This window comes from Diadema setosum, chromosome 12 (genome assembly GCF_964275005.1).
Source record: "Diadema setosum chromosome 12, eeDiaSeto1, whole genome shotgun sequence".
Classification (NCBI taxonomy): domain Eukaryota; kingdom Metazoa; phylum Echinodermata; class Echinoidea; order Diadematoida; family Diadematidae; genus Diadema; species Diadema setosum.
Window position 1 is genome coordinate 1871101 of NC_092696.1, and position 22008 is coordinate 1893108.

The window sequence follows — 22008 nt, forward strand, 5'->3', positions numbered from 1 at the left end:
TGACGGGAACCTGTGTTAGATCTGTGAGAAAGTATCATACTCAGAGACAAGATTGATCAAATGCACTGTGTCATTGTCAAGTTCACATCAAAACTATTTAGATCTATGGCTTGACAAACCCCAGAGACAGATTTATAAGATGTAAACAAAGTATATCCCCCTGTCTAACTAAAGTGGTGTTAGACAGGCAGATATGATTTTATACAAGCTGAAAGAGTGCAGTCCATGTCTTTCAAATAATAGGATTCAACTTTTGGACACAATGAACAACTGGTCATTGTTCACTGTTCATGGTATGTTTCTGTCTCCCCCCCCCCCCCCCCATTTACTTCAGTGTTTTCTGAATGCAGCACATTCAAAGCATGCTTTTCATTCTTACTTTTTTTTTTTCCTTATATGCAGAAATGGTTGTTTATATTTCATCTTGTTCTGAGGGGACCATAATATATAACCTAAGCTTTTTAGCAACATACTACTCATTATTTGATAAAACTAATTTAATTACATTAACTAATTTCATATGAGTTTGTTAAAGTTTGTTATCTAATCATAACAATTCATGTGCTCATGTAAATGTTTGAACCACTTTGTATTCAGAAAATGACATTTTTTTTTAATAATTGTGTATGACTTTTTTTTTGCTGGAAATGGAAAATAAATGACATGAAATAAAAAATGAAATAATTTATTTTGTGAAAGCATTGTGCATGGAAAAAGGGAAAATAAGAAAGTTAGTTATGCACATAAATTTAAAAATATCACAATTACTCATTACAACTTTCTTTCACATATAATCAAATCCATGTAATGGGTTGTCTTATCCAATGACCTGCATATCAAAATAGGTCAGAATAGCAAGTGGTGCTTTATGAACATCAACAATATTCCTGCACACTTGTAATTTGAAATGCAGGTAACTCATTGTTTCAAAATCCTATGAGATCCTTGCCATTTGACCATCTGACTATGAGTTTACAGGGTGAAAGAAAATCATTCCACAGAGGCAGATCATGGATCAAACACTAAAGCCATAACTGACCTAAGAGGTCTGTTTATAAATAAAATTGTCACCATGAAATGGCTTATATTTGTCATTGACCTAAAATTCTAGCTAGGAAATCCCCCTAACTCCTAATGGTTATCCAGCAGTGTGAGCAGCCAGCTGTTTGCCAGCTGAGTGGATTACTGGTGGTATACAGAAGGAAAGGTATGTATTTTGCTTCTTCATGTTAACTGATTCTAAATTATGTGACTATACAAACTTCAGGTATGGAACATCTATTACAAAAATGCTTTAGGGAAAGTGTAATTAATACTGACAAATCTAAAGACAGAAATAACCAACTCTGCTAAGGCCTTTTTGAAGTATTCACCAAATTGCACCTGATGGAAAACACCTGCTTCTTTCTCTGGATGCTGATTGTAACTTTCATATAATTTTGAATTAAAAGGTCATAATTAATTTGTAACTATTATATCGAAACCATGACCTGTGCATTGTAATATTTTCTTCTAATTAGCTGCCTGCTAGTGCTGCCTCAAACCATGCTAACTGTAAGAATCATAACATAAGATGACTTTCTTAACTCTTTACTGATTCAAGTACTTCAATGATCATTGTATATCTAGAATACAGTACAACCATAAAATTTTGAAAGAATTTTAAATTCTAAAATTAAAATGCACATGAAAGTTCTTGTTTACACTATATGCATCAAATGCCACAGACAATTCACAAAAATTTCATGCCATGAATATTTCTTGCTTTACAGTGAAATTGAGAGAGCATATCATCTGTCCTGTAATCTCTCAACTAATGCCATATATGAAAAGTAACTTTTATTATGGCTACACAGGCAATACATCAACATGCATGAAGCTACCTGACAGCATATCAATGAATACAACTACTATGCACACGTGTTTCTTTAGGCCTATCCTTCTTAACTTTGAAACACATTTCAGTCCCATATCTCTCTGGTATTGTCTACCAGAAATGACACAACAGAGATCTACTAGCCAGGATAAAGGGACCTGGCAATGCAATAAACAGGTTTGCATTGTTTTGTTTGATTGTTTGTTTCTTTGTTTCTTTTAACCAGGCATGGTGTTTTCTATGATAAACAAAGAAAATTATTTTAAAGGATCAACATCTGTAAAGGCCATATATCAAGGGCCAATTCTGTCACTTATTCCTAGTCCATTCATAATATCTATTAACACGTTGAAGACTAGTCCCAAGTACACTTGGCAGGTGTCTATGGGAAATGTGTGTTCCATCAAAATCAGCCTGTCCCTCAATGGGTTAAATGAGAATCCCATCCCTTGGTGTGTGTGGTGAGTAGGTTTTTTCTGACTTTCCTGAGAGTTAATTCATCAATCATAGCTACAGGATATGGCACTAAACTTTCATCTCTTTCATATTTCTGTTGTTGAATAGATGTCCATTACATTCATTATTCTGCTGTTTCACCACAGTGAATTCACACTCTATGAAGCAATTTCCTTGATGGTTTCAGCAAGTTGGACTCCTAATCTCAGCAAATCTTTTCATTTCCTTATTTGGCTATTAGAAGCTGAGGTTAGCCTTCTATAACCTGAGGCAGCTAAGGGTGTATGAGTTACTGACAGCGTGGCACTCTTGTTTCCCTCTACCCCTCTCAAGTAATCATGAATGGACATAGATCATAGAAGCACAAGGTCACTTTAAAACAAATGATTATGAAGGTATGAGTGGCCTACAATTGTTGTTTTTTTACTGTATTTTTAAGGAAAACAGCAGCATGTATAATGCTCAGCCCCTACTTCCCCCCCCCCCAAATGCATTAAGTACAAACTAAAAGTTGTGCAGATTAACCCCTAGCATGGTCAAGTAGTCACTCATATCGAACATGAACACTTAAAAATGATAATGAAAGAAAAGACAATTACCTATGATATTTGTTTAAAATAAAGGCAATAGAGGCACCAACAAAGCAAACATTAATCTAAGTTATAACTTTCTAAAAGTCTGTTATATATGTGACTGTTGGTCCTATTCACATGTTGACTAATTCAACACTAAGAAGGTCATGTGATATATAAAACAATAACATCCAACTCTGAACGTTGAACTAAGGAATCACTTTTCCGGTTTTCAAGACTAACAGCCAAACATCTAACCTCAAATACTAGATATACAGCTTTTCCCAAACAGCACATAATCTTATACACAGTTTATCCCAAACACCAGTCAATCAACTTACCCCAAACACTAGACATGAAAGTTGTCGAAAACACTGGTGTTACCTTGCCCTAAACACTAGCCACATAGCTTGTCCCAAACAATGCCAAACAGCTTGAGTAAAACACTAGCCATACAACTTATCTCTTACAACAGACATGCAGCTAACTTGGCATGCCAACTCTTCAAGTCAAATTCCACATGAATCATGATATCTGGCTAGACGTGAATATAAAATAATCCTGACCAGTACAAGAAATGACAAAGCCTGCCCTATTGGTTGTTGGTATGGTAACAGACAGAGAAGACCTCTTAGGGTTCCAAATGTAGCAGGTGGACACGCATGAAGTGACAGCTACATCCATGCACCCCTCCAGTACCTCATTCACTCTTACCCCTTTCAGACTAGGCAATGTTCAAATGTTCAGCTATCAACTTAAAATCCTTTCACTGGAAAAGCTTCTTCAAGTGCGCTTTTCAAAGCTTTTTTTTTTTAATCCTTTCTACTGCATTCTGCTTTTAATCTACCTACAAATGTACTCACATGTTTTAACTGATAACTGATAACTTCTGAATGGTTACAATACAATACAATATTGGTATTTATATAGCGCTGGTTGTGTGAATAATTCTCAAAATTGTATCTGTTTTATTTTCTCTGCTCTATCCTTTCCTCTATTTTGATATTTCATTGTACATCTTTCTTCCATTTCATTCCAATGTGTTAGCAACTTGAAACATTGTAGTAATATGGTGTAGAAAATATATTATTGTCTTTCACAATACAGATATAATCAATAAAAACCTTCTAAAACTCCCATAAGTATCAGGGGCAGATCCAGGAATTCCATGAAGGGGAGGTGCCTGTACAAAATTAAAGGTGGAAGCACGCAACACCCCCTTTTTTCTTTTGATTTCTTTTGTTTTAACCAAAAAGAAAGAGGAATCTGTGACTGAGTAGTTTTCAAACATTGATTATGCCTGCTTGGTTGATATTATGATTTTGCAGCACTTCTCAGTAAATTGTTGCTCTTACATGTCTAATTTCTTTCAATCAGTCAGATTTCATTTTCAGAGTCTCCAGAATGGAAAGGAAACTGTACCATGTGGCATTTTGAAAGAAGTCCAAGCTTTATTCATGAGCAGTGACTATCATCTTCCCTAGAAAGAAATCAAATGTTAAGTTGTTACCAACCCACTGTACTTTCATTTTAATGTTTGTCTCATGTGATACACCCCAAGGCCGCATTCACCTCTCTCAACCATTCCCAGGGAGGGAAAAAAAGTCCTGCAAACTGGGAAGCTCTTTAGCACATCCTTCCTAGGATTATGTCCAACTCATTGAGTAGAGATCCTGTCATAATATCCTGGTTCACTATACAGCCATCACATTAGCAGCCACATGACCAGGTAAGGTAACCTTCTCTTCAGACACACAAGGACAATAGCAGGTTACCCTTTCTACTGATGCAGAAACACGGCAGGGTTACCTCCTCATCTGCTGAAGTAACAAGGGAGGGTTACTGCTTCTTCTGACATGAGGTAAAAGTGAAGTTTAACACCTCTTCTGACAGGGGAACAAGGGAGGGTTGGCTCCTCCTGTGGTGGAGAAGCAAGGTTATCTCACACAGTCCTCTTCTGTTTAAGCAACAAAGGAAGGTTACTTCCTCTTCTGACATGGAAAGAGTTACCTCCTCTTCTATTGGAAGAACAAGGGAGGGTTTCCCTTCTCTTCTTTAGGGGAAACAAGGGAGGATTATCTCATCTTTTGACATGGAGTCAATGGGAAGGTTTGGTCATCTTCTGCCAATGGTCAGAGCACTACCTTATCTGACAATAGTGTAAGATATATCACATTCTGAATTTTGCTGGGTTGTCCAACTTCAGACTCCTTAAGTTAACATTTGACAGTTTACTTAATTGTCAAACTCGGAGAGCCAGACCTTTTCCTGGAACACTTTTTCTCTTATTCCAACATCCCCTCTCAACTGCTTTTTTTTTTTTTGAAATTGTAATTGACATATTGGCATTCTACAGTATATGAAGAGTTTGTTTGTAAAAACCGATAAGTCCATTTTTGAAGATTTTGAAGTACGGCCTCTGTCATAAAGTACAAAATAATACCTTTTAAATGATATATTGGTCACTACATATAAAGGTATATTTTTGAAGTTATGGTCAAAAGAAGCAAAATTTTCTTATTATTCTCTTTATTTTTCTTGACCTTTAATCGCAAATATCTCCATTTGGCAAATATGGACTTATCGGTTTTTGCAAACAAACTATTCATATATTGCTACAAAACGAAATAACTTTAAAGATATCGGAGCCAACATCCTGTTGTAGTCATGGCTATTTTCACTATGCAAGGTGTTGAGGAATGTGAATTACTTTTTAACAATGAGTAAAGTAACTTCTGCCAAATGAGGGATACTGCCTCAGAAGGTTATGCCATTAGTTGGCAATAACACTGAAAATTTTGAAGGAAATGAGGGATAATTGGTAACATATGTGGCAGTAAATTTGAAGTTTGACTTGACTTTCCTTGATCTAAAACCAGAGTTAAGTGTACCTGTGTTCACACTGATCTCTTGTTAGCCTACTGCATGGATTTCTTAACCTCTACATGAAGGGGCATTGTTTTATTTAAATTTTGCAAAGATTACCAGAAATGAAACGGTGTTGATACAAGACATTACCATACTAACTGGTCTGCCCTCTTCTACCTTCTACAAATCACTCTTACAATCCAGTCTCACTTGCTCTTAATCCAAACTGACCGTAGTACCCAAATTGACTGACCTAGCTGTTATTTGGACATTAGATGGAAGGCCACCCCAAAAAAGCTCTCTCTGAAAGTTAAAGGCATAATTTACCATTTGCAGTTGAAACAAAAACCCAGCATTAGTGCTTCAAAATAGTTCTAGAATGTGAGATAGGGATAGACACAACCAATGTAAAAATTTGAACCAGTATAGTCGATGTTAAGATTATTATTAAATATACAAAATGTGAACAATAGTTATAATAAAAATGTTTCTAGACTAAACCGTCTACAGTTATGGTTTAATGATAAAAATAGTGATATCTCCTTATATTTTGGGCTTTATTGCAAAAATTGTATATGGTAGGATGTTTTGTGATACAGTACTACTGACCTACACATAAGCATCAAAAGTGATATCTTGAACATTGTTTAAATCACTGCTCCCGAAGGTAAACAGGACCTTTAAAGGTCAAAGGTCAATACCATTTGTTCATGACATCAATACAACTCTTGGTAATCTGGAGCAGATGATGTGAGAAAAGAGGTCTGACAGCTACTAACATTTCTTCGTTTTACGCTGCATTTATCTAACTTTAGAGAGAGAATAACGTTTCAAAACACGTTTGGAATGGTGTTTGCGAACATGGTTTGAAACGTTATTCTGGGGTTGCCGCGTTTATCTAACCATCATACACTCGCAATTCGAGTTTTGTCACTGTGCAGCTACTTTGCGCCGTTCGACCTGGGAAGTAAAGGTCAACCGCGAACAAATAATGGTAGAGAACAAAACCGGAAACAGCTGGGATTTGACCTTGAGATATAAACACGTTTCAAAACGGCATTGCGTTTATCTACTCACAAAACGGCGATCGTGGTCTCAAACGCATTTCAAAACGCCCTTTGAAAGGCGTTTCAAAACGCCGATTCTAAACACGTTTGGAAACACAGTTGCGTTTATCTAACCCCTGAAAATGCCTCAAATGCGTTTAGGATCATGATTCTGCCTCAGAAAATTTTTAGATAAACACAGCCTTAGTGAAGTTATACTGCTAAATATTTATATGCACAGATGTGTTGGCATGAAAATGCATATTACGATCAATTCTTCTGAAAAACACATCACTAGGCCAAAAGTCAATCTCATGCCTGGTAACCTACATTACAAAGTCTTTTCACCAAGCACACCTTAAGAATATTTCTTTGCTGGGAATGGTTCATAATGGTACAAAGATATTCTACCAAAATCATAACAAAGTGAAAATTTGTTCCACTTTGCCAGTGAAAAGAGAATAAAAATCTGTTCCAAAAGTACCTGTAAAGGTCAACCTCTAAGAAAAACAAGTGTATCCTACTTAAAATGTGTTCCTGAGTGAACCTTGGAAGGAATGAAGGAGAGATGAAAAGTGGTTTCAAGTGAAATGGATCAAATAATGGATGATTTACTTCTCCAATTTCATCCTAAACAACACCAGATGACTTCTTTCTTTTATGCTGAAGTAATTCACGAACCACATGACCCTGGCGCTACATTGACAACACTGAACTTGGATTTCTAAAATAGTGGAAAAACTGGAATTTCTTCAGGCTTATAAATATTTGTCTACATCTGGAGATGATGACAGATATAAGAAACAGAATGTGGGCATGGTAACTATCCAAGGTGACTTAGGAGTAGGAAATATTGGTTTCATTTAACTGCCAAATGAAAGGAAAAATGAGTCCTTGATCTTTGTGGAATCTACAAGCTTTTGTTTTTGTGTCTCCTGCAGGACACCATATTTTTGTACTGGGATACTTACTCCTCTAAATTGGATAAAGTATAGAAAGTTCCCCATGTTCAGTATGTATTGTTAGATGTTCAGAATGCCTGCTTGTATCAATATCATGACACAATGGACCCTTAGTGTGCTAAAATTGCTTTCTCTTTGACAAGGAATAATCTTGAATACTTGGAAAAGTAATTTTTTCAAGCCAATACCATTTTCAGATGGAAATTTTATCTATTAAAGTTCTGACCAATCTTGTTCCAAAAAGTTGTATCTTGTTTAGTGCATTTAAGCACAAACATATCATGCCAAAGAGTATGTAGGCCTAGTGTAAAAGTGGAAATTTTTGCAATGGCAAAATTTTCATGCATTTCGCACAACCAGAAACTAGTGCGAAAAATAAAACCACACAAATATTCTTGTTTGCCATATGTTCCTGTGCATGATATCTTGATTCTGCAGAATTAAAAACAAGCAAAACTTTCTTGCCCGACCAAGTGCAAAAAAAAAAAAAAAATAGTTGGGCGAAAATATCCACTTTTACAGTATTTGTCTTGACTTTGCAGGTCTATGAGGTCAAGGATGTAGACCAGTTTGTCTTGCTGACTATCCTGAACAAAATGTCTCAATTTCTCTCAAAATGAGTTTTAAATTAACCTTTGAGACAAAGTCAGTGTAGCTTGTTTTCTTGATATCAGGTATATTGTGTGTATGTATCAAATCAGCCGGAATCAAGGCCATTCACCACAATCCAGGTACTTTGAGGTAAGAGTCTATCACTCAAGTTTTCTCACCAACAGTTTCTCACCATCAATCTGAACAAGGTCAACAAACTATCAGGAGCACTCGGTAATGAGCCTACATGCTAAAGTTCACTTTCACTTTTGACATTTACACTCAGGAATCCAACTTGCTGTACCAATCATAACTTTACCAAGATTGGTTGCTTTGTGTTCAATGAAGATTATGGAAAATAAGATATTCTTCTTACTAATTACTCTATTTCTATAATCTGTAATTTGATTACCTTAGTTACGACTGATGATCTTAACTCTTCATGTGCCATGGTGGAAACCCCGTGTGCCACATTATTCTGCGACAACAACATGGTCAAACTTTGAGAAAACATTCTGTTTTTCAAATCTACGTAACCTTAATAGATTTCTGTTAACCTGGGCATGCAGTGAGCAAAGTTGCAGATAAAATGCTGAGTTTTGCTTTGGTGTATTGTATATGTCAAACATGGAATTGTTTTTCTTTCAAATGAGTAGTAGCTACATAACTGCAAAGGCATTACTTTTGCACACAAAACAGTGACAGAACTCAGAATTTACACACAAATCCAGGAGGAAACACCGCTTGCTAGTAAATAATCACATAAAATGCAAGCTAAACATGAGAGAAACGGAATCGCAAGAAACGCTTTCATTCTACTGTGGCATTTGGTGATTTATCGATTGGTTTGGGCGGGGTTTGTGCGTTTGAGCAAAATATGCGAAGTTGACATGACATCGACTGAGTCAAGAGTGCAAATGTGGCACATAAAGAGTTAACCTGTTGAAGACTAGTCCCAAGTATACTCGGGCAGGTGTCTAAGGGAAATGCAAATCAGCCCGTCTTCAATGGGTTAAAGATACCACAGTACCAATAGTTGCAATCATCGACCTCCAATTATACTCACAGTAAGTCTACTTAATGCATGGAAATCTCTGACAATTGAAAAAGTACATGTAAAGCAATGCCAAGGATGACGCCAATAAATTAGAATAAAGCAGTTGTACTGTAGGGAGGAAACTTTGGATAACAGGAAGTACCTGAAAGCAATAAAGATCAGACTCACCTTACATAGGGCAGTATGGGACTAATGTGTTTTGTCAACACTCCAATAGTATACCTGTATGTAGAGAAGCAATCAGAGAGAGAAAAAAAAAGTTATTATGATATTGCCACTTCTGTATAGTGAAACTGATTATATTGGGCTTGTATTAGTCATTTCTAATTATTGATCTTTAAAAGTAACATACTACTAAAAGGTATTTCATACTTACCCGTGTATGAAGAATATCTATTTGCTAGAGTGGTGGACAAGTGTTTCACTTGGTTTGGGTCAATTAATATTCATCAGAATGAGATGGCTAAAAAAAAAGAGCTGAAAGCTGAAAGGCTTTTCTTTATTTGTTTATCATAAAACTTCTAAGCTAGTTTGGTGCATACTAAGTGTCTCCAATGCAATGAGTATCAACATCAATACTGAGCTGATGATGAGCTGCTCAAGGTAATGAAGCAAGTAAATTAATTCCATGAATATAAAGTTTGGCTGCTGCATTCAGAAAATAGAATTAAGTCAACTTCACATACCACAGTAGCTTGACTTATTCACTGAATTGATAACAGTACTACTCTATGTTAAGATTCAATGAATCCATGAGTGACTACAGTGAGGCAACTGTAAGAGACAGAGCTTAAAAAATGACAATTATCTGATAAATGTTCATGTCATAAGAAATGCTTTCTGTAATACAGAACTGCACTGTGTTTCAAAAAAGTATAATAAGTCTTTCAAAGGCACACAAGGTTTTCATCCCAACACATATGACCGAAGATCAGACTTTCTTGAGAATTGTGCATTGGTCTCAAACCAGTATCACACAGTCCCCCCCCCCCCCACCCATGAGAGTATAAAAGCACAGGAAATTAAAATGGTAGGCTCTATACAGTTGTATTTGCTCTGTCATGGCTCAATTCAATCTTACAAAGATTGCAATGCACAGTATCAGCTGTCCAGCAGAAGCCTCTTTGAACATTGATATAAAACTGGGAAAATATTTCTGTCAGAACGCACGATTGCTACATGGTTGAGGTATGAGACAAGCTCACAATGCAACGAAAGAGTGGATAATACGACATGGCCCACTTATGATGTCACAATACACCTGCTTCAGTCATATAATGGATGCTGTATGTCACATGACCGGAGACCAGTAAATGGAGCAGGGAACATTTGACAGTTCCACTCAGTGTAAAAGATTTAATTCTATGAGTAAACATGCTCAGATGACATCAAAAAACTGCATTTGAACTCTTTTTGAAAAGCCTTGCAATCCAGAAGGGGTTGATGTTTACACTGAGCTTTGCTGATAAATAATTCACCTGAAACTAGGTATTCAATCCAACCAGAGTCAACAAGACATGCCTGCTGAACCTTGAAGAGAACAAACAGCAATATTCAACTGTACTTTCAGATAATCAACCACACAACTACCATGCAGGCTATGTCCCTTTCTACCTTGAGCTAAAAACTAATTCAATGAGACTATTTAAACTACCAGGCCGCAATGCACGAATAGGAGTAACAATACAAATCTACTTCAAGTCTAACATGTCATGTTAACTACTCAAGCTATTCTAGATGTAGGCTAAGTATTCCAAATTCTTTTCTTTTCTGGACCACATCTCTCCATGAAAGAAGTCTGCAGATTTCCCTACAACTCTGTTTACTTTAACTTGAAGATTGACTGGACTGAACTTTATCCTTTAACATGTCACACTGTCAAGGGTGACATCACATTTGCTCCAGTCATATTTTCTCCAAGAATTAGGGTAAGGGTTAGGGCTGTAATAGTGTTTTAGGTTTAGCTTGATGTGAGCATCAGGATTACTGTTAGGGTTATGTTTGTAGACCTCGGTAGAATTTAGGCAGATGTTTCGTGGGAGCAATTGTTGCAGGAGCAAATGCCATGGAACCACTGTCAAGCTGTTCATCTTGACTTGTCTCCATGCAGCAGACTGCCGGCAGTCCAAACCAACAGGGTACAGTGACATCATTACTGCTTTAATGACACTCCTAACTGGAATCCCTGTAAACCACTTGTCACCACACACACCACTCACAATCACCTGTCCCTTGGCACAACTCAATCATATTCCAGAAATTAACCTGTTAAAAGCAGTGCATACTGACAGAACATACACACTTTCTCCGCAAACACATATCTGGACTTAATTTTAGTGGATTAGGCAATTTCCTCTGAATGCCAACAATCTCACAAAACATAAGAAGCTGTCAATGAATAAGATTAAATTCTGATCAAGCATTGAATAGTACCAGCTTATTATCAAATTATCAATATAGAATATAGAGAACTACTTTGCTACTTTTTCCTTCATATACTTGTCTAAAATGTTTTTTTCCACTATCTGGCACAAATTCTAAATTTTCTTCAAAATTTGACCAGAATTGAATCAATGTAGTTGACAGAAGACAGTGTCAGAACTCTTAAGAATCATCTCTTTTGCCATATCATCATTTTACATGATTACTAGGATCTCCACAAAGACATATGTGACCCGCTACAACAAAAGGATCCTAAAGTCGCTGACAGGCGAGCCAAGTATGGCCCAGAAAAATGATTATTTACAGGCCTTTCCTTCGATCATTTAGCTTCGAAATTTCGCCAGATGATAGAAGATACATTAGACTACAAAATTATGATAAAAACAGAAATCCGAATGTTTTGACAGATTTTGGTGATCTGACTTCAAACTCAATTTTCTCGGCTCACCCGTCAGCGACTATAGGATCCTTTTGTTGTAGCGGGTCACACATGATTGATTTGTTTACAAGATACTGAGCACTGTACGCCGTGTTACATTCAGTCTTACAGGACCACATGAGTATGTCATCGCAGATATCAAATATTGACTTGCATTTGATTTGGCATGCCCTTGCTTGGAGTACCATATCATACCCAGGGCTATGGCATCATGTAGGCCTAATGCCATCTCATGTTCATACGATGTCCGGCCTGGTTACGCACTGCAAATTTCAGCAATCAGCGATAACAATCCCAAAGCTAATTCACCCTTGCTATGGCATGTAACTTGATTTACATTAATGACAATAAAAATTACATTAAAGGGTGTGTACAGTTCCGACCGAGGTGAGGATTTAGCTTTTAATGTTTTGCAAGATATTCAGAAACCACTCTATGAGATGTCAAAGATCATGCAATTCTATGGGGTATCAAAAGTTTATTTGATGAAAATCGGTTTTGAAATGGCTGAGATATCCAAAGCAGCCACTAAAACTTACTTTCAACCTTTTTTTTGTTACTCGGGGTATACAGCACTGAAGAAAAAATAATTTCAAGAAAACAGTCAATTTTTTAGTTGGTAACCAAGGGCACCAAACTTATACAGAGTTTATATTCCTTGTCTGCTCCCACAGGCATTACTTACTGTGCTTGTGTTTGTGGCTGTAGTAAGAACAAAGAGGTGCTGGGCGATATACCTCCTTGGTTTGCCTAGTACCTCCTTGGTAACACACAAATGACTGATAACTACACTTTAAGTGAGGTAAGATTAAACTGTTTGCTGAGCCACTTGAATTCCAGGCAATTCACAAAAGAGCCAAGACTGCTACCGGTAGTCAACCTTTGTCACATCAACACACACACACACACACACACACACACACACACACACACACACACACACATTGCTATTAAAAGCATACTGTTCATAATTATTTAGAAGACACACAGGTTTGCAAGACTGCAGAATTGTACTCACCATTAGATTTGAGCTTACAATGCTTGGATTTTACTCATGTGTCAGCAAAAATAGAGGGAAGAGGAAAGTACATGAAATTTTGCATGATTAAAATTCTTTAAAAAATAACAGCAAAAATAACAGACATGATAATTATGCAGAATCTTGGCTCCATCCTTCTGGCGACCCTGCCATTCAGAAATCAAGGTAGTCTGAGAATTTTCTTCTCTAGGCCATGTTCTACATATCCTTCAGGCAGATTTAGGTTAAAAGTATTTAAAATCTATCCTACAAATGGTTTATTACAACCTTACATAGATTGTTGTATGGACGAGGCAGAAAAGATATAAGCCTACACAATTGCAGACAAGAAGAAAAAAATATGTAGACTGAAAACCTTTTAGAATTCACACATTGGTGCTTTCTGCAACAACTGAAGATTGCCAGTAATTCAAGGTGGTAGGCCTACATAGTTGGTTTTTTTTTTTGTTTTTTTTTTTGTTTTTTTTTTTAGGGTGTACATATAAATGTAGCTAGAGAGTTTGGGTGATATCAAATTTGCTAGCATGCAAATCAAGTTCTTTAAATCACTGATGAAAAACGATGGAGACAATTTTGAGCAAACTTGGAGGAGCTTCAAAGATATACAAAGGAACCTATTTGTAATCATGTTTCCTATTTGTAACCATGTCTGTTTATATGTTAAGAGTCATCCAGTTTTAAGAGATGAAAAAAAAAAATAGTTTGATACAATAATTGACCTAGTTAAGGTTAATACAATAATTCTACTCAATGACCTCTCAGTAGTTCTAATCACAGCCACATCATCTGCCAATCAACCAAATCATGGCTAATACACTCAAAACGCTGAACACATATTGTAGGTATCATGGAACAACAGGATAGGAAGTAAATATAACATAAGCCAGGTTCTATCTCCTGAAAAAGTATTTCACTGGTTTAAGCTCAGATTGCATAGTGCAAAATCCAACAGGAAACCATCCTAGACCATTGAACTAAGGATGAGGATAAGACATTATCTTCCACCGACCTGTACCAAAATCTTCACTAAGTTCTATCTGAGCTGAAAAAAAAAGAGCTGATATCATTTGCATCAAATCATCATAGAGTTGCAAAAAAATAACCAGTGGTCATTTTAAGTGGGCAATGGTATTGGGTCAACCAAAAAGCATGACTTTATACTTCTATTTTTAGCAATGAATGGGATTGGGAAAGTTGCAAGATTTAAAAAAAAAAAAAAAAAAAATGAACTCTCTTTTACTCACCCTATCTTCCTAAATGCATTGTTTCACCTCTTTAAAAAATTTTCTAAATTACTCTGCTTTTCTCAAAATATGTTTGGGTAAAAACAGTCCTGATTTTTTCACTGAGTTTTGCCCAATTTTGGCTGGATGTCTGCAGTCTGATTGATTCTGACATCTACAACATGTATGAAGAGGTGAAGAATAGCTTGACCTTTGACCTTCTCATCATTTCCATCATTTCCATCAACTCATGAAATATTTAGATATGCAGCCTTATGTGTAGGCATGTCAAGAGTTGCATGTTTGCTCAAGACAGGTTTATGACACAGCTGTTGTACAGAATGACGTTTTGCAGTTATTAGTTGGTAGAGATCCCAATTTCAGGGCTTGAACACTCCCTAACTCTCACCACACCTAGGAAGCTGTTTAAGACATGCAGTGAATGATGTATTCTTGCCAAAGCCTAGTGAGATGTCTGAACAGCAGTGGGCTGCTGTGACCCACCTGTCTCCTACTGCCTCATGTTGTTCCCCTGGTCATCATGTTATATTAGGGTGTCTCAAAATTTAATACCTTCTTTCTAGACACTCTTATAACAAAATGCCTACCCAGGAATCCAAGGAGGACAATGTTATTTTTTGTTACCCACTCTAAACAGTGAAGTAGATCAATTTGGTTGCTGCACAATGTCAAATGGGATAGCTCTCCTTCTCACGTGATCACTTTATACCCAAAGTATACAGCTCTTCATTTACATTTTGATACAACTCACTGATCTTGACCAGTGACCAAAGATTGACTTTTAACCCCTGAGGACTGACTGAATTTGCTACAAAACCCATTTCCCATAGACACTTGCCCAAGTATACTCTGGACTCGTCCTCAACGGGTTACCCGGTAACAATCTTTGCACTGAGGAAACATTTTTTTATTTACTATCCACCAAATGATATCATTACTGAAGATACCTCAAAGAATTCTCGGTCAGGAAATGGCATTTTAGCCTAATACTGGTGACTTTTGACCTTTCACCCCCTTCATTTCTGTCAACTATATCATTTGTAGAGACCAGATATTTCCACTGGTCATTTCTAGTTGACATCTCTGCTTTCAGTGACCTTTGACCTTAATATTTACATAGGATCATTTTCATATTCATGACTACCACGTTGTATTACCACTGGACATTCCTAGATGACGTTACAGCTTTAAAAAAAAAAGGAAGAGTCATTTAATTAGTGAACTTTCACCTCATACCAACTACATTGACAAGGTACAATGTCCAAGAAACTTTATTGAACTATGGATTAGGCCTATACCTAAATAATGACAAAATCTGGAACAGACATAAAGAAAAACAAAAATGAGGCATAGGCCTAAACAAAAAATATGTTGCTTCAGCACCTTTTCAGGTGTAGGTCTATAGCAGACTGGGGATGAATGGGAAACTCACACAGACGTAACAAATTATAACATAAAATAAGAGATAGTCAAATTTGGTATTGAAAACAATTGGTTCAATCTATAATCAGACCCATTGTATGACTTTCGTTCTTAAAGTTAGCTGGAAATAACAATAACATACAAGAAGGTCATAAAATAATCCATGTGACATCTTTTCTGGCTAAGCATTATAGCAGAAAATTTTTATTCAGCAATCAATAAAATTGAAGCACTCAGCATAAATCCCAAGACAATAAGGTCTCCATAAATAAAGATCACAGGAAGTGAAGGGGAAATGAGATTGGGTGGAGAGATTGAATAAAGGTATGCGTGGTGACCTGAAACTAATTGAGATTCACTTCCCAAAACAAGATCACCTACACTATTATGAGATTTTCACATGATTCATTTTTCATTTTATTCTCATTTATTTCAACACATTAAAAAGCCTGCTATCAGCAGCTTTAAAGCTGCTTTTGAGCAAGGTTGTGCATAAGAAGATAAGAGCAAGGTCATGCATAAGAATACTTGAACCCTGTACGTCCAACAACATACACACTTCTATACCCAAAGCTCCAGATAACATGTTACCTTACCACACTATAAATCATCACTAGCCTCAGACGAACCATACACACAGCCCTTTATAGAATGAAATTATATGCATGGCTTTGATGAAAGGAAGATCAAATTAACAAACTGAATGAGAAAGAGAGACAGATAGAATGTCTTCCTCCCAAAATATATCTTAGCAATCATATAGAGAGAGATATCTACATATGATTTACTTATAAACAGCTGCCATTGCTTACTTCGAACAATATGAGCAAGAGATATCTTTCCTGATAACACAAGGTCAGAATAGAGACATTTGTACACAACACAAAGTTTAGTACAAGGGTCTACTCATTTACTAGAATATTTATATGACCAAGCAAGCAAATAACAAGCTCATATATTCACAGTTTTCATGAACAGAAAAATATCTTTAATGCCCATGGCTATATATTCTTATACTTTAACTGAGTTTTATCTTCAGACTGATGATTTTGACCACAGGTTTTCTTTTTTTATATTTGATAAAAAATATCTTCTGATTGGTCAATGTCTTGTCCTCTTTAAAAAAAGTACAAAATCTTGCCATGATATCAGTATTCCCGTTTATCTACGTCCCAATTCACTGGTTGCAGCTGTACACATCATTATGTAAAAGAGAACAAGACAGCGTAAGAAGGATTCTCATTTCACGTCCGGTTCACCATAAAAAAATAAAAAAAATAAAAAAAAATTGATTCCTTTTACCCTGTCCCAGGCACCTTGCACAGGCAATCAATGTGTCTAGTAAATACCATGCCACTACGCCCCAATGAAGATCATCAATAAGTGACTTTTAAGCCAAAACGGAAGGTGAGGCTGAACACAGCATAAATAGGCTCACGAGTGGCTACTCGGTATTCTCTACACGCACTGCTGGTACAGCACAATGAAATCATTCCTAAATGCCATCCAATGGTCTCAGTTCTAGACCAGGCTGTTGAATTCTTTGGCAGTATCTATGATTGACAATTTTTCTAATACACAACACCTCTATGAAAACTACTGTAGTGCTATGCAAGTGAATGAAATGCTGGGCACACCAGATGACGAGGGCCCCTGTTAAACTATATGTTGAAGCCAACGCGAGACCGCCTGGGCCGGCCTTGCATTGCTTTTTTGTATGTGTCACACAAGACTTGGGCCAGCCTCGGGCTGCCTCGCCACTTCAGGCCACCTGTCGAAGTGGTCTGAGGTCGGCCCAGGCCAGGCCCAGTTATGGTACACAGTACCCGGCCCAAAGCTCATGTGTAAACGGTACCCTAGGCAAAGCGCCCTCGGGCCGGCCTGAGGCTGGCCCCCAAAAAGGAGGCCTCAGGCCACCTTTCATGAGTAACAAGAGTCTTGATGATGCCATACATACAGCATGACAAAATAAAGTAGAGGCTGGTAGTCAGGCTACACGCAGCTGAAGGATTAAAGGTTGTTTTTAGAACTGAGTCAATGGTTCGGTGAGCAGTCACATCCAGGCCTTTAATCCTAATCAAACTTCATAGGTACTGTTCGCTGCTGCCTAGTAGTCCATTTGATTTTTGCTAAGAATTGATTAAAGGCATGAAAATATTGATATGCAACAGAAGTCTTTCTCAGAAACAGGTTGTTACCATGAACGGCAGAAACCTAAACACTAGGCCAAGTTTACTATTAACCTATTGAAGACGAGTCCCGAGAATACTTGGGCAGGTGTCTATGGGAAATGCGTGTTATAGCAAAATCAGTCCATCCTCAACGAGTTTAAGCATGAAACACCAATTGAAGTATGTAAGACTAATCTAATCATTTGTAAAATTTGGACATCAGGAGTTTTCTCCAACGAGGCCCACATCTTATTCACCAAAGAAATCATGTTCAGCAAATTTCTGACAAATTGCCAATTTTCACTTTTCAAGACTGTAAGTTCATTGATGACATCATAACATATCTCCCTTCACACAGACTGCTTAGTCACAGCAGGTGCCTCTCTCTCTGTATCTCATCCACACACTTACCACTGACCCTATATTGATATCATACAAGATTAAAATATTGTCAAACCATGAATAGATCTTCTAAACCTATTTAGACCTGTACTGTATATCATGATCTGATGTACTGTAGATGCCTCTTTATGTCAGTCTTTGACTGCGCATGACTGAGATTCCATTTAACACTACAAAGGTAAGTGCCTTTGACTCAAAAGTAGGTCACAAGACAATGTTAACAGTTTGATATTTATCTTTAAACCCACCCTCTTATCTTGTCCACAGCTACAACTAGGATCCACATGCTCTAGCTCTAATGAATTAATTACATTATTCTTTATCATTCCACAGATGTAATAACACTACCATCTCCTTTTGTGGCATGAAAAAGGAATATCATCATGTACATTGTAAAAAAGGGAGTTGAGACAAGAGCTTCCAGAACCTAATCATAGTCACAAATCACATCGACGAGCAAGGTGTTCTATCCACAAAATGTTCAGCCTATATCTTAACTCCATGACAAGCTCATGATAAATTAATGTACAGTGTCCCTACCAGAAATACTGAATGAGATGCAATGTTTGCCTCAACCCGTTGAGGACGGACTGATTTTGCTACAACACGCATTTCCCACAGACACCTGCCCGAGTATACTCGGGACCAGTCCTCAACGGGTTAACAGTACAAATAGGATCACTTTCCTCTTACCAAGCACACATCATGAAAATATGTTAATTTCTCCCTTATGATTTCAAATCTCTATATTATGAGCTAACATGAGGTTGGATACACTGGAAACCTCTACACATAAATGACAAAGGACTTCTCTGAGTAATCTGGTGTATTATTTCTGCATAGATTTTTTAACCCAAGTAACCTACAGAGAGACATTAAACAACTGAAAAAAAAAAAGAGTAACAATGGAAAAACATACTTGTTCATAGACAAACTTACATTTGTGAAAAAATAGAACAAGAGAGTAAAAAACACACTTAATCTTTTTGTCTTTCAGTAATACTAAATATGCATTTAATTTCTCACTCGATTCTATCGAGACCAACAGAACATGATTAGTCTCTCTCAGAATACTGGCTTTCTTTCACAGGGCATATTAAAAAATGATTTCAAAACTCTCGACTATGAAGCATGCTTCTCTCTTCAAATTTCTATAGCAAACCTCTCATTTAAATCTAAAGGATGAAACCTGTCAGTCTTAAAGAGATATCTCAGCATGTATCTTTACAGGTGAATTCATCAGTCCAATCGAATAGTGTATCACTGGTCTAAAAAGGGACAAAGTCCCTGAGTCCACACTGTAAAAACAAATGATGGAAACTGATAGAGAGCTCTAATCTTAAAGTCATCCAGCAAATCTTAAGAGTAAACTACAGGGAAGCATTGTTACAATAATCAATCTTTTACACAATCCCAATTTCCCACAGGCTCCCTTCTATTTATAGGACATTACCATCTATTACAAAACCTTCAGCAATCCACATGTGGCTGGATGGTTGTTAGCTCCATAACATCATAAGAATTGTCTTCCCTTGTAGCAATGAAACACAAAATTATATTTACAATTAGGCCTATTACTTTCTTGTGTCATGAAATGTGAAAAAAAAAATAATGAAGCAAAATGGAGACTTTCTTTTTCTTTTAACAAACACTTTTTATGGCTGACCGAATCTTGGTCATCTACAGTAGGCTAGGGTCTTAATCAAGTATCACTGTTTAATGAGTGGCCTAAAATTGCCCAAAACAGTTCAATGGCTGGTGTGAAATCATCCAGATCTCACCACAGTTACATGACTGATGAAACCACCTGAGATCATACCAAAGTTTTTTGGCTTTCCTGAAATCTTCCCGACCACCAATCATGCAGGTTCTTTCAATTAGCAAAGTTAAATGCTGGTCTGAACTCATTCAGACCATCAAGTAGAGTCATTCATTCCCTTTATCCCGTATCCCTGCATCGTAAACAATATAACGACACTGGCATCGGCAGGAAACCTAGAGAGTGCATTTTCATTTTCAACTTCCTCTCAGGTCATTGACCTCAACTAGTCACCATTCAACCTCAAAGGTACAAACCACCCATGAGAGGAAATATGAGAAATTGAGAATTCAGGTGATAATCATTTCCAGTACTTGGGACTAAGGTTGCGTTCGAGCGCTCTAAAGCGAACCAAAGCGAACTGAACCAAAGTGTACCGTACCGAACTGTGCCAGTTTAGGAACGTTCGAGCGCTGTGTAGAGAAAGCGTACCTCACAAGTTGTTTTTAGAAAAGGTCATGCATGTTTGTAGCAAGAATGTCAATCACTTGGCGCTTGAACTATTTACACCTGTCCCGAACAAAGAGAATGATGTATTTTAAATTGCTCTGTGATATATGCGCATGATACGCGCATGCTTTACAACGAACTTTTGGTACGCTTTTGGTACGCTTTTGGAGCACATCGAGAATTGGTACACTTTTGGCTCGGTACAGTACGGTATGGTACACTTTAGGAGCATTCGAGCGCTCCTCTGGCGCGGGTACGGTACGGTACAGTTCGCTTCAGGATAGTGCTCGGACGCACCCTACGATTTCTTTTTACCCACAGTGTACTCTTTCTGGGTGACTGATATATTTCTGCTGTATACCTGTCATGTCCATGCAGACCATGCTGGCATAATACACATATCACATGAGTATTTATGTGAGCAGTGTGATACCTTATAACACACATGCGTATAATGTCAAGTGTTTAATTAGGTGATCCGAGTATCCTCTCGGATCACCTTCTGTATCTGTACAGATTCTTTGTTCTTCTTCTTCTTCTTTCTTTATTTCTGGACAAAAGTTGTGTATCTACGTACTCAGAAAGTACTCAGAGTATCAACTTCAAACTCATACCATACATGTATCATGTCCCAAAGACGACAAATCTAACGTATCATTGCGATTGGTCCATCGTGACGTCACTATGACGTCATTATATGAAAACACATTCTCAATCATACCTCATTAATGGGATAGAGTTTTTCAATGAAATTTACGTCACATATATTTCAACTGATGCGCATTCTACTCATGTTCTCAAAATTCACATTTTATCTTGAAACGTGCGCGTATGTGCGTGTTGAAATATTTGTATGCTCAAATCGAGCTCAAATTTTTTTGCACACGTTTCAGACCATTTGGAGCATTTTTTGAAAAATTGAAAAAATTGGACGGACGCGTACGCGCGCGCTCATATACGCACGTACAGCTCAATAGAAATTTCCACTTTTTTTACACAGATCGGATGCCTGAAATGTCAAGGAATATTTCTACCAAGTTTCAAGTCAATCCGACTCAATATGACGTCATACGGGCCCGTCAAAGTTGAAATTCCACGCGCGCGTCAATGGCGATATACAGTGCAACGATGCCAAAAAAACGCCAATTTTAA

General features: G+C 37.1%; 1 protein-coding gene across 1 annotated transcript in view; it reads right to left on the reverse strand.

Moving 5' to 3' along the window:
• LOC140235950 (DNA damage-regulated autophagy modulator protein 2-like) overlaps nt 1-22008 on the reverse strand; it is a 58841-nt gene that overhangs the window by 31911 nt on the left and 4922 nt on the right. The window contains exon 2 of the mRNA XM_072315944.1: nt 9597-9650. Within this exon, the coding sequence (XP_072172045.1) occupies nt 9597-9650 (54 nt within the window). The remainder of the gene's footprint in view (nt 1-9596; nt 9651-22008) is intronic.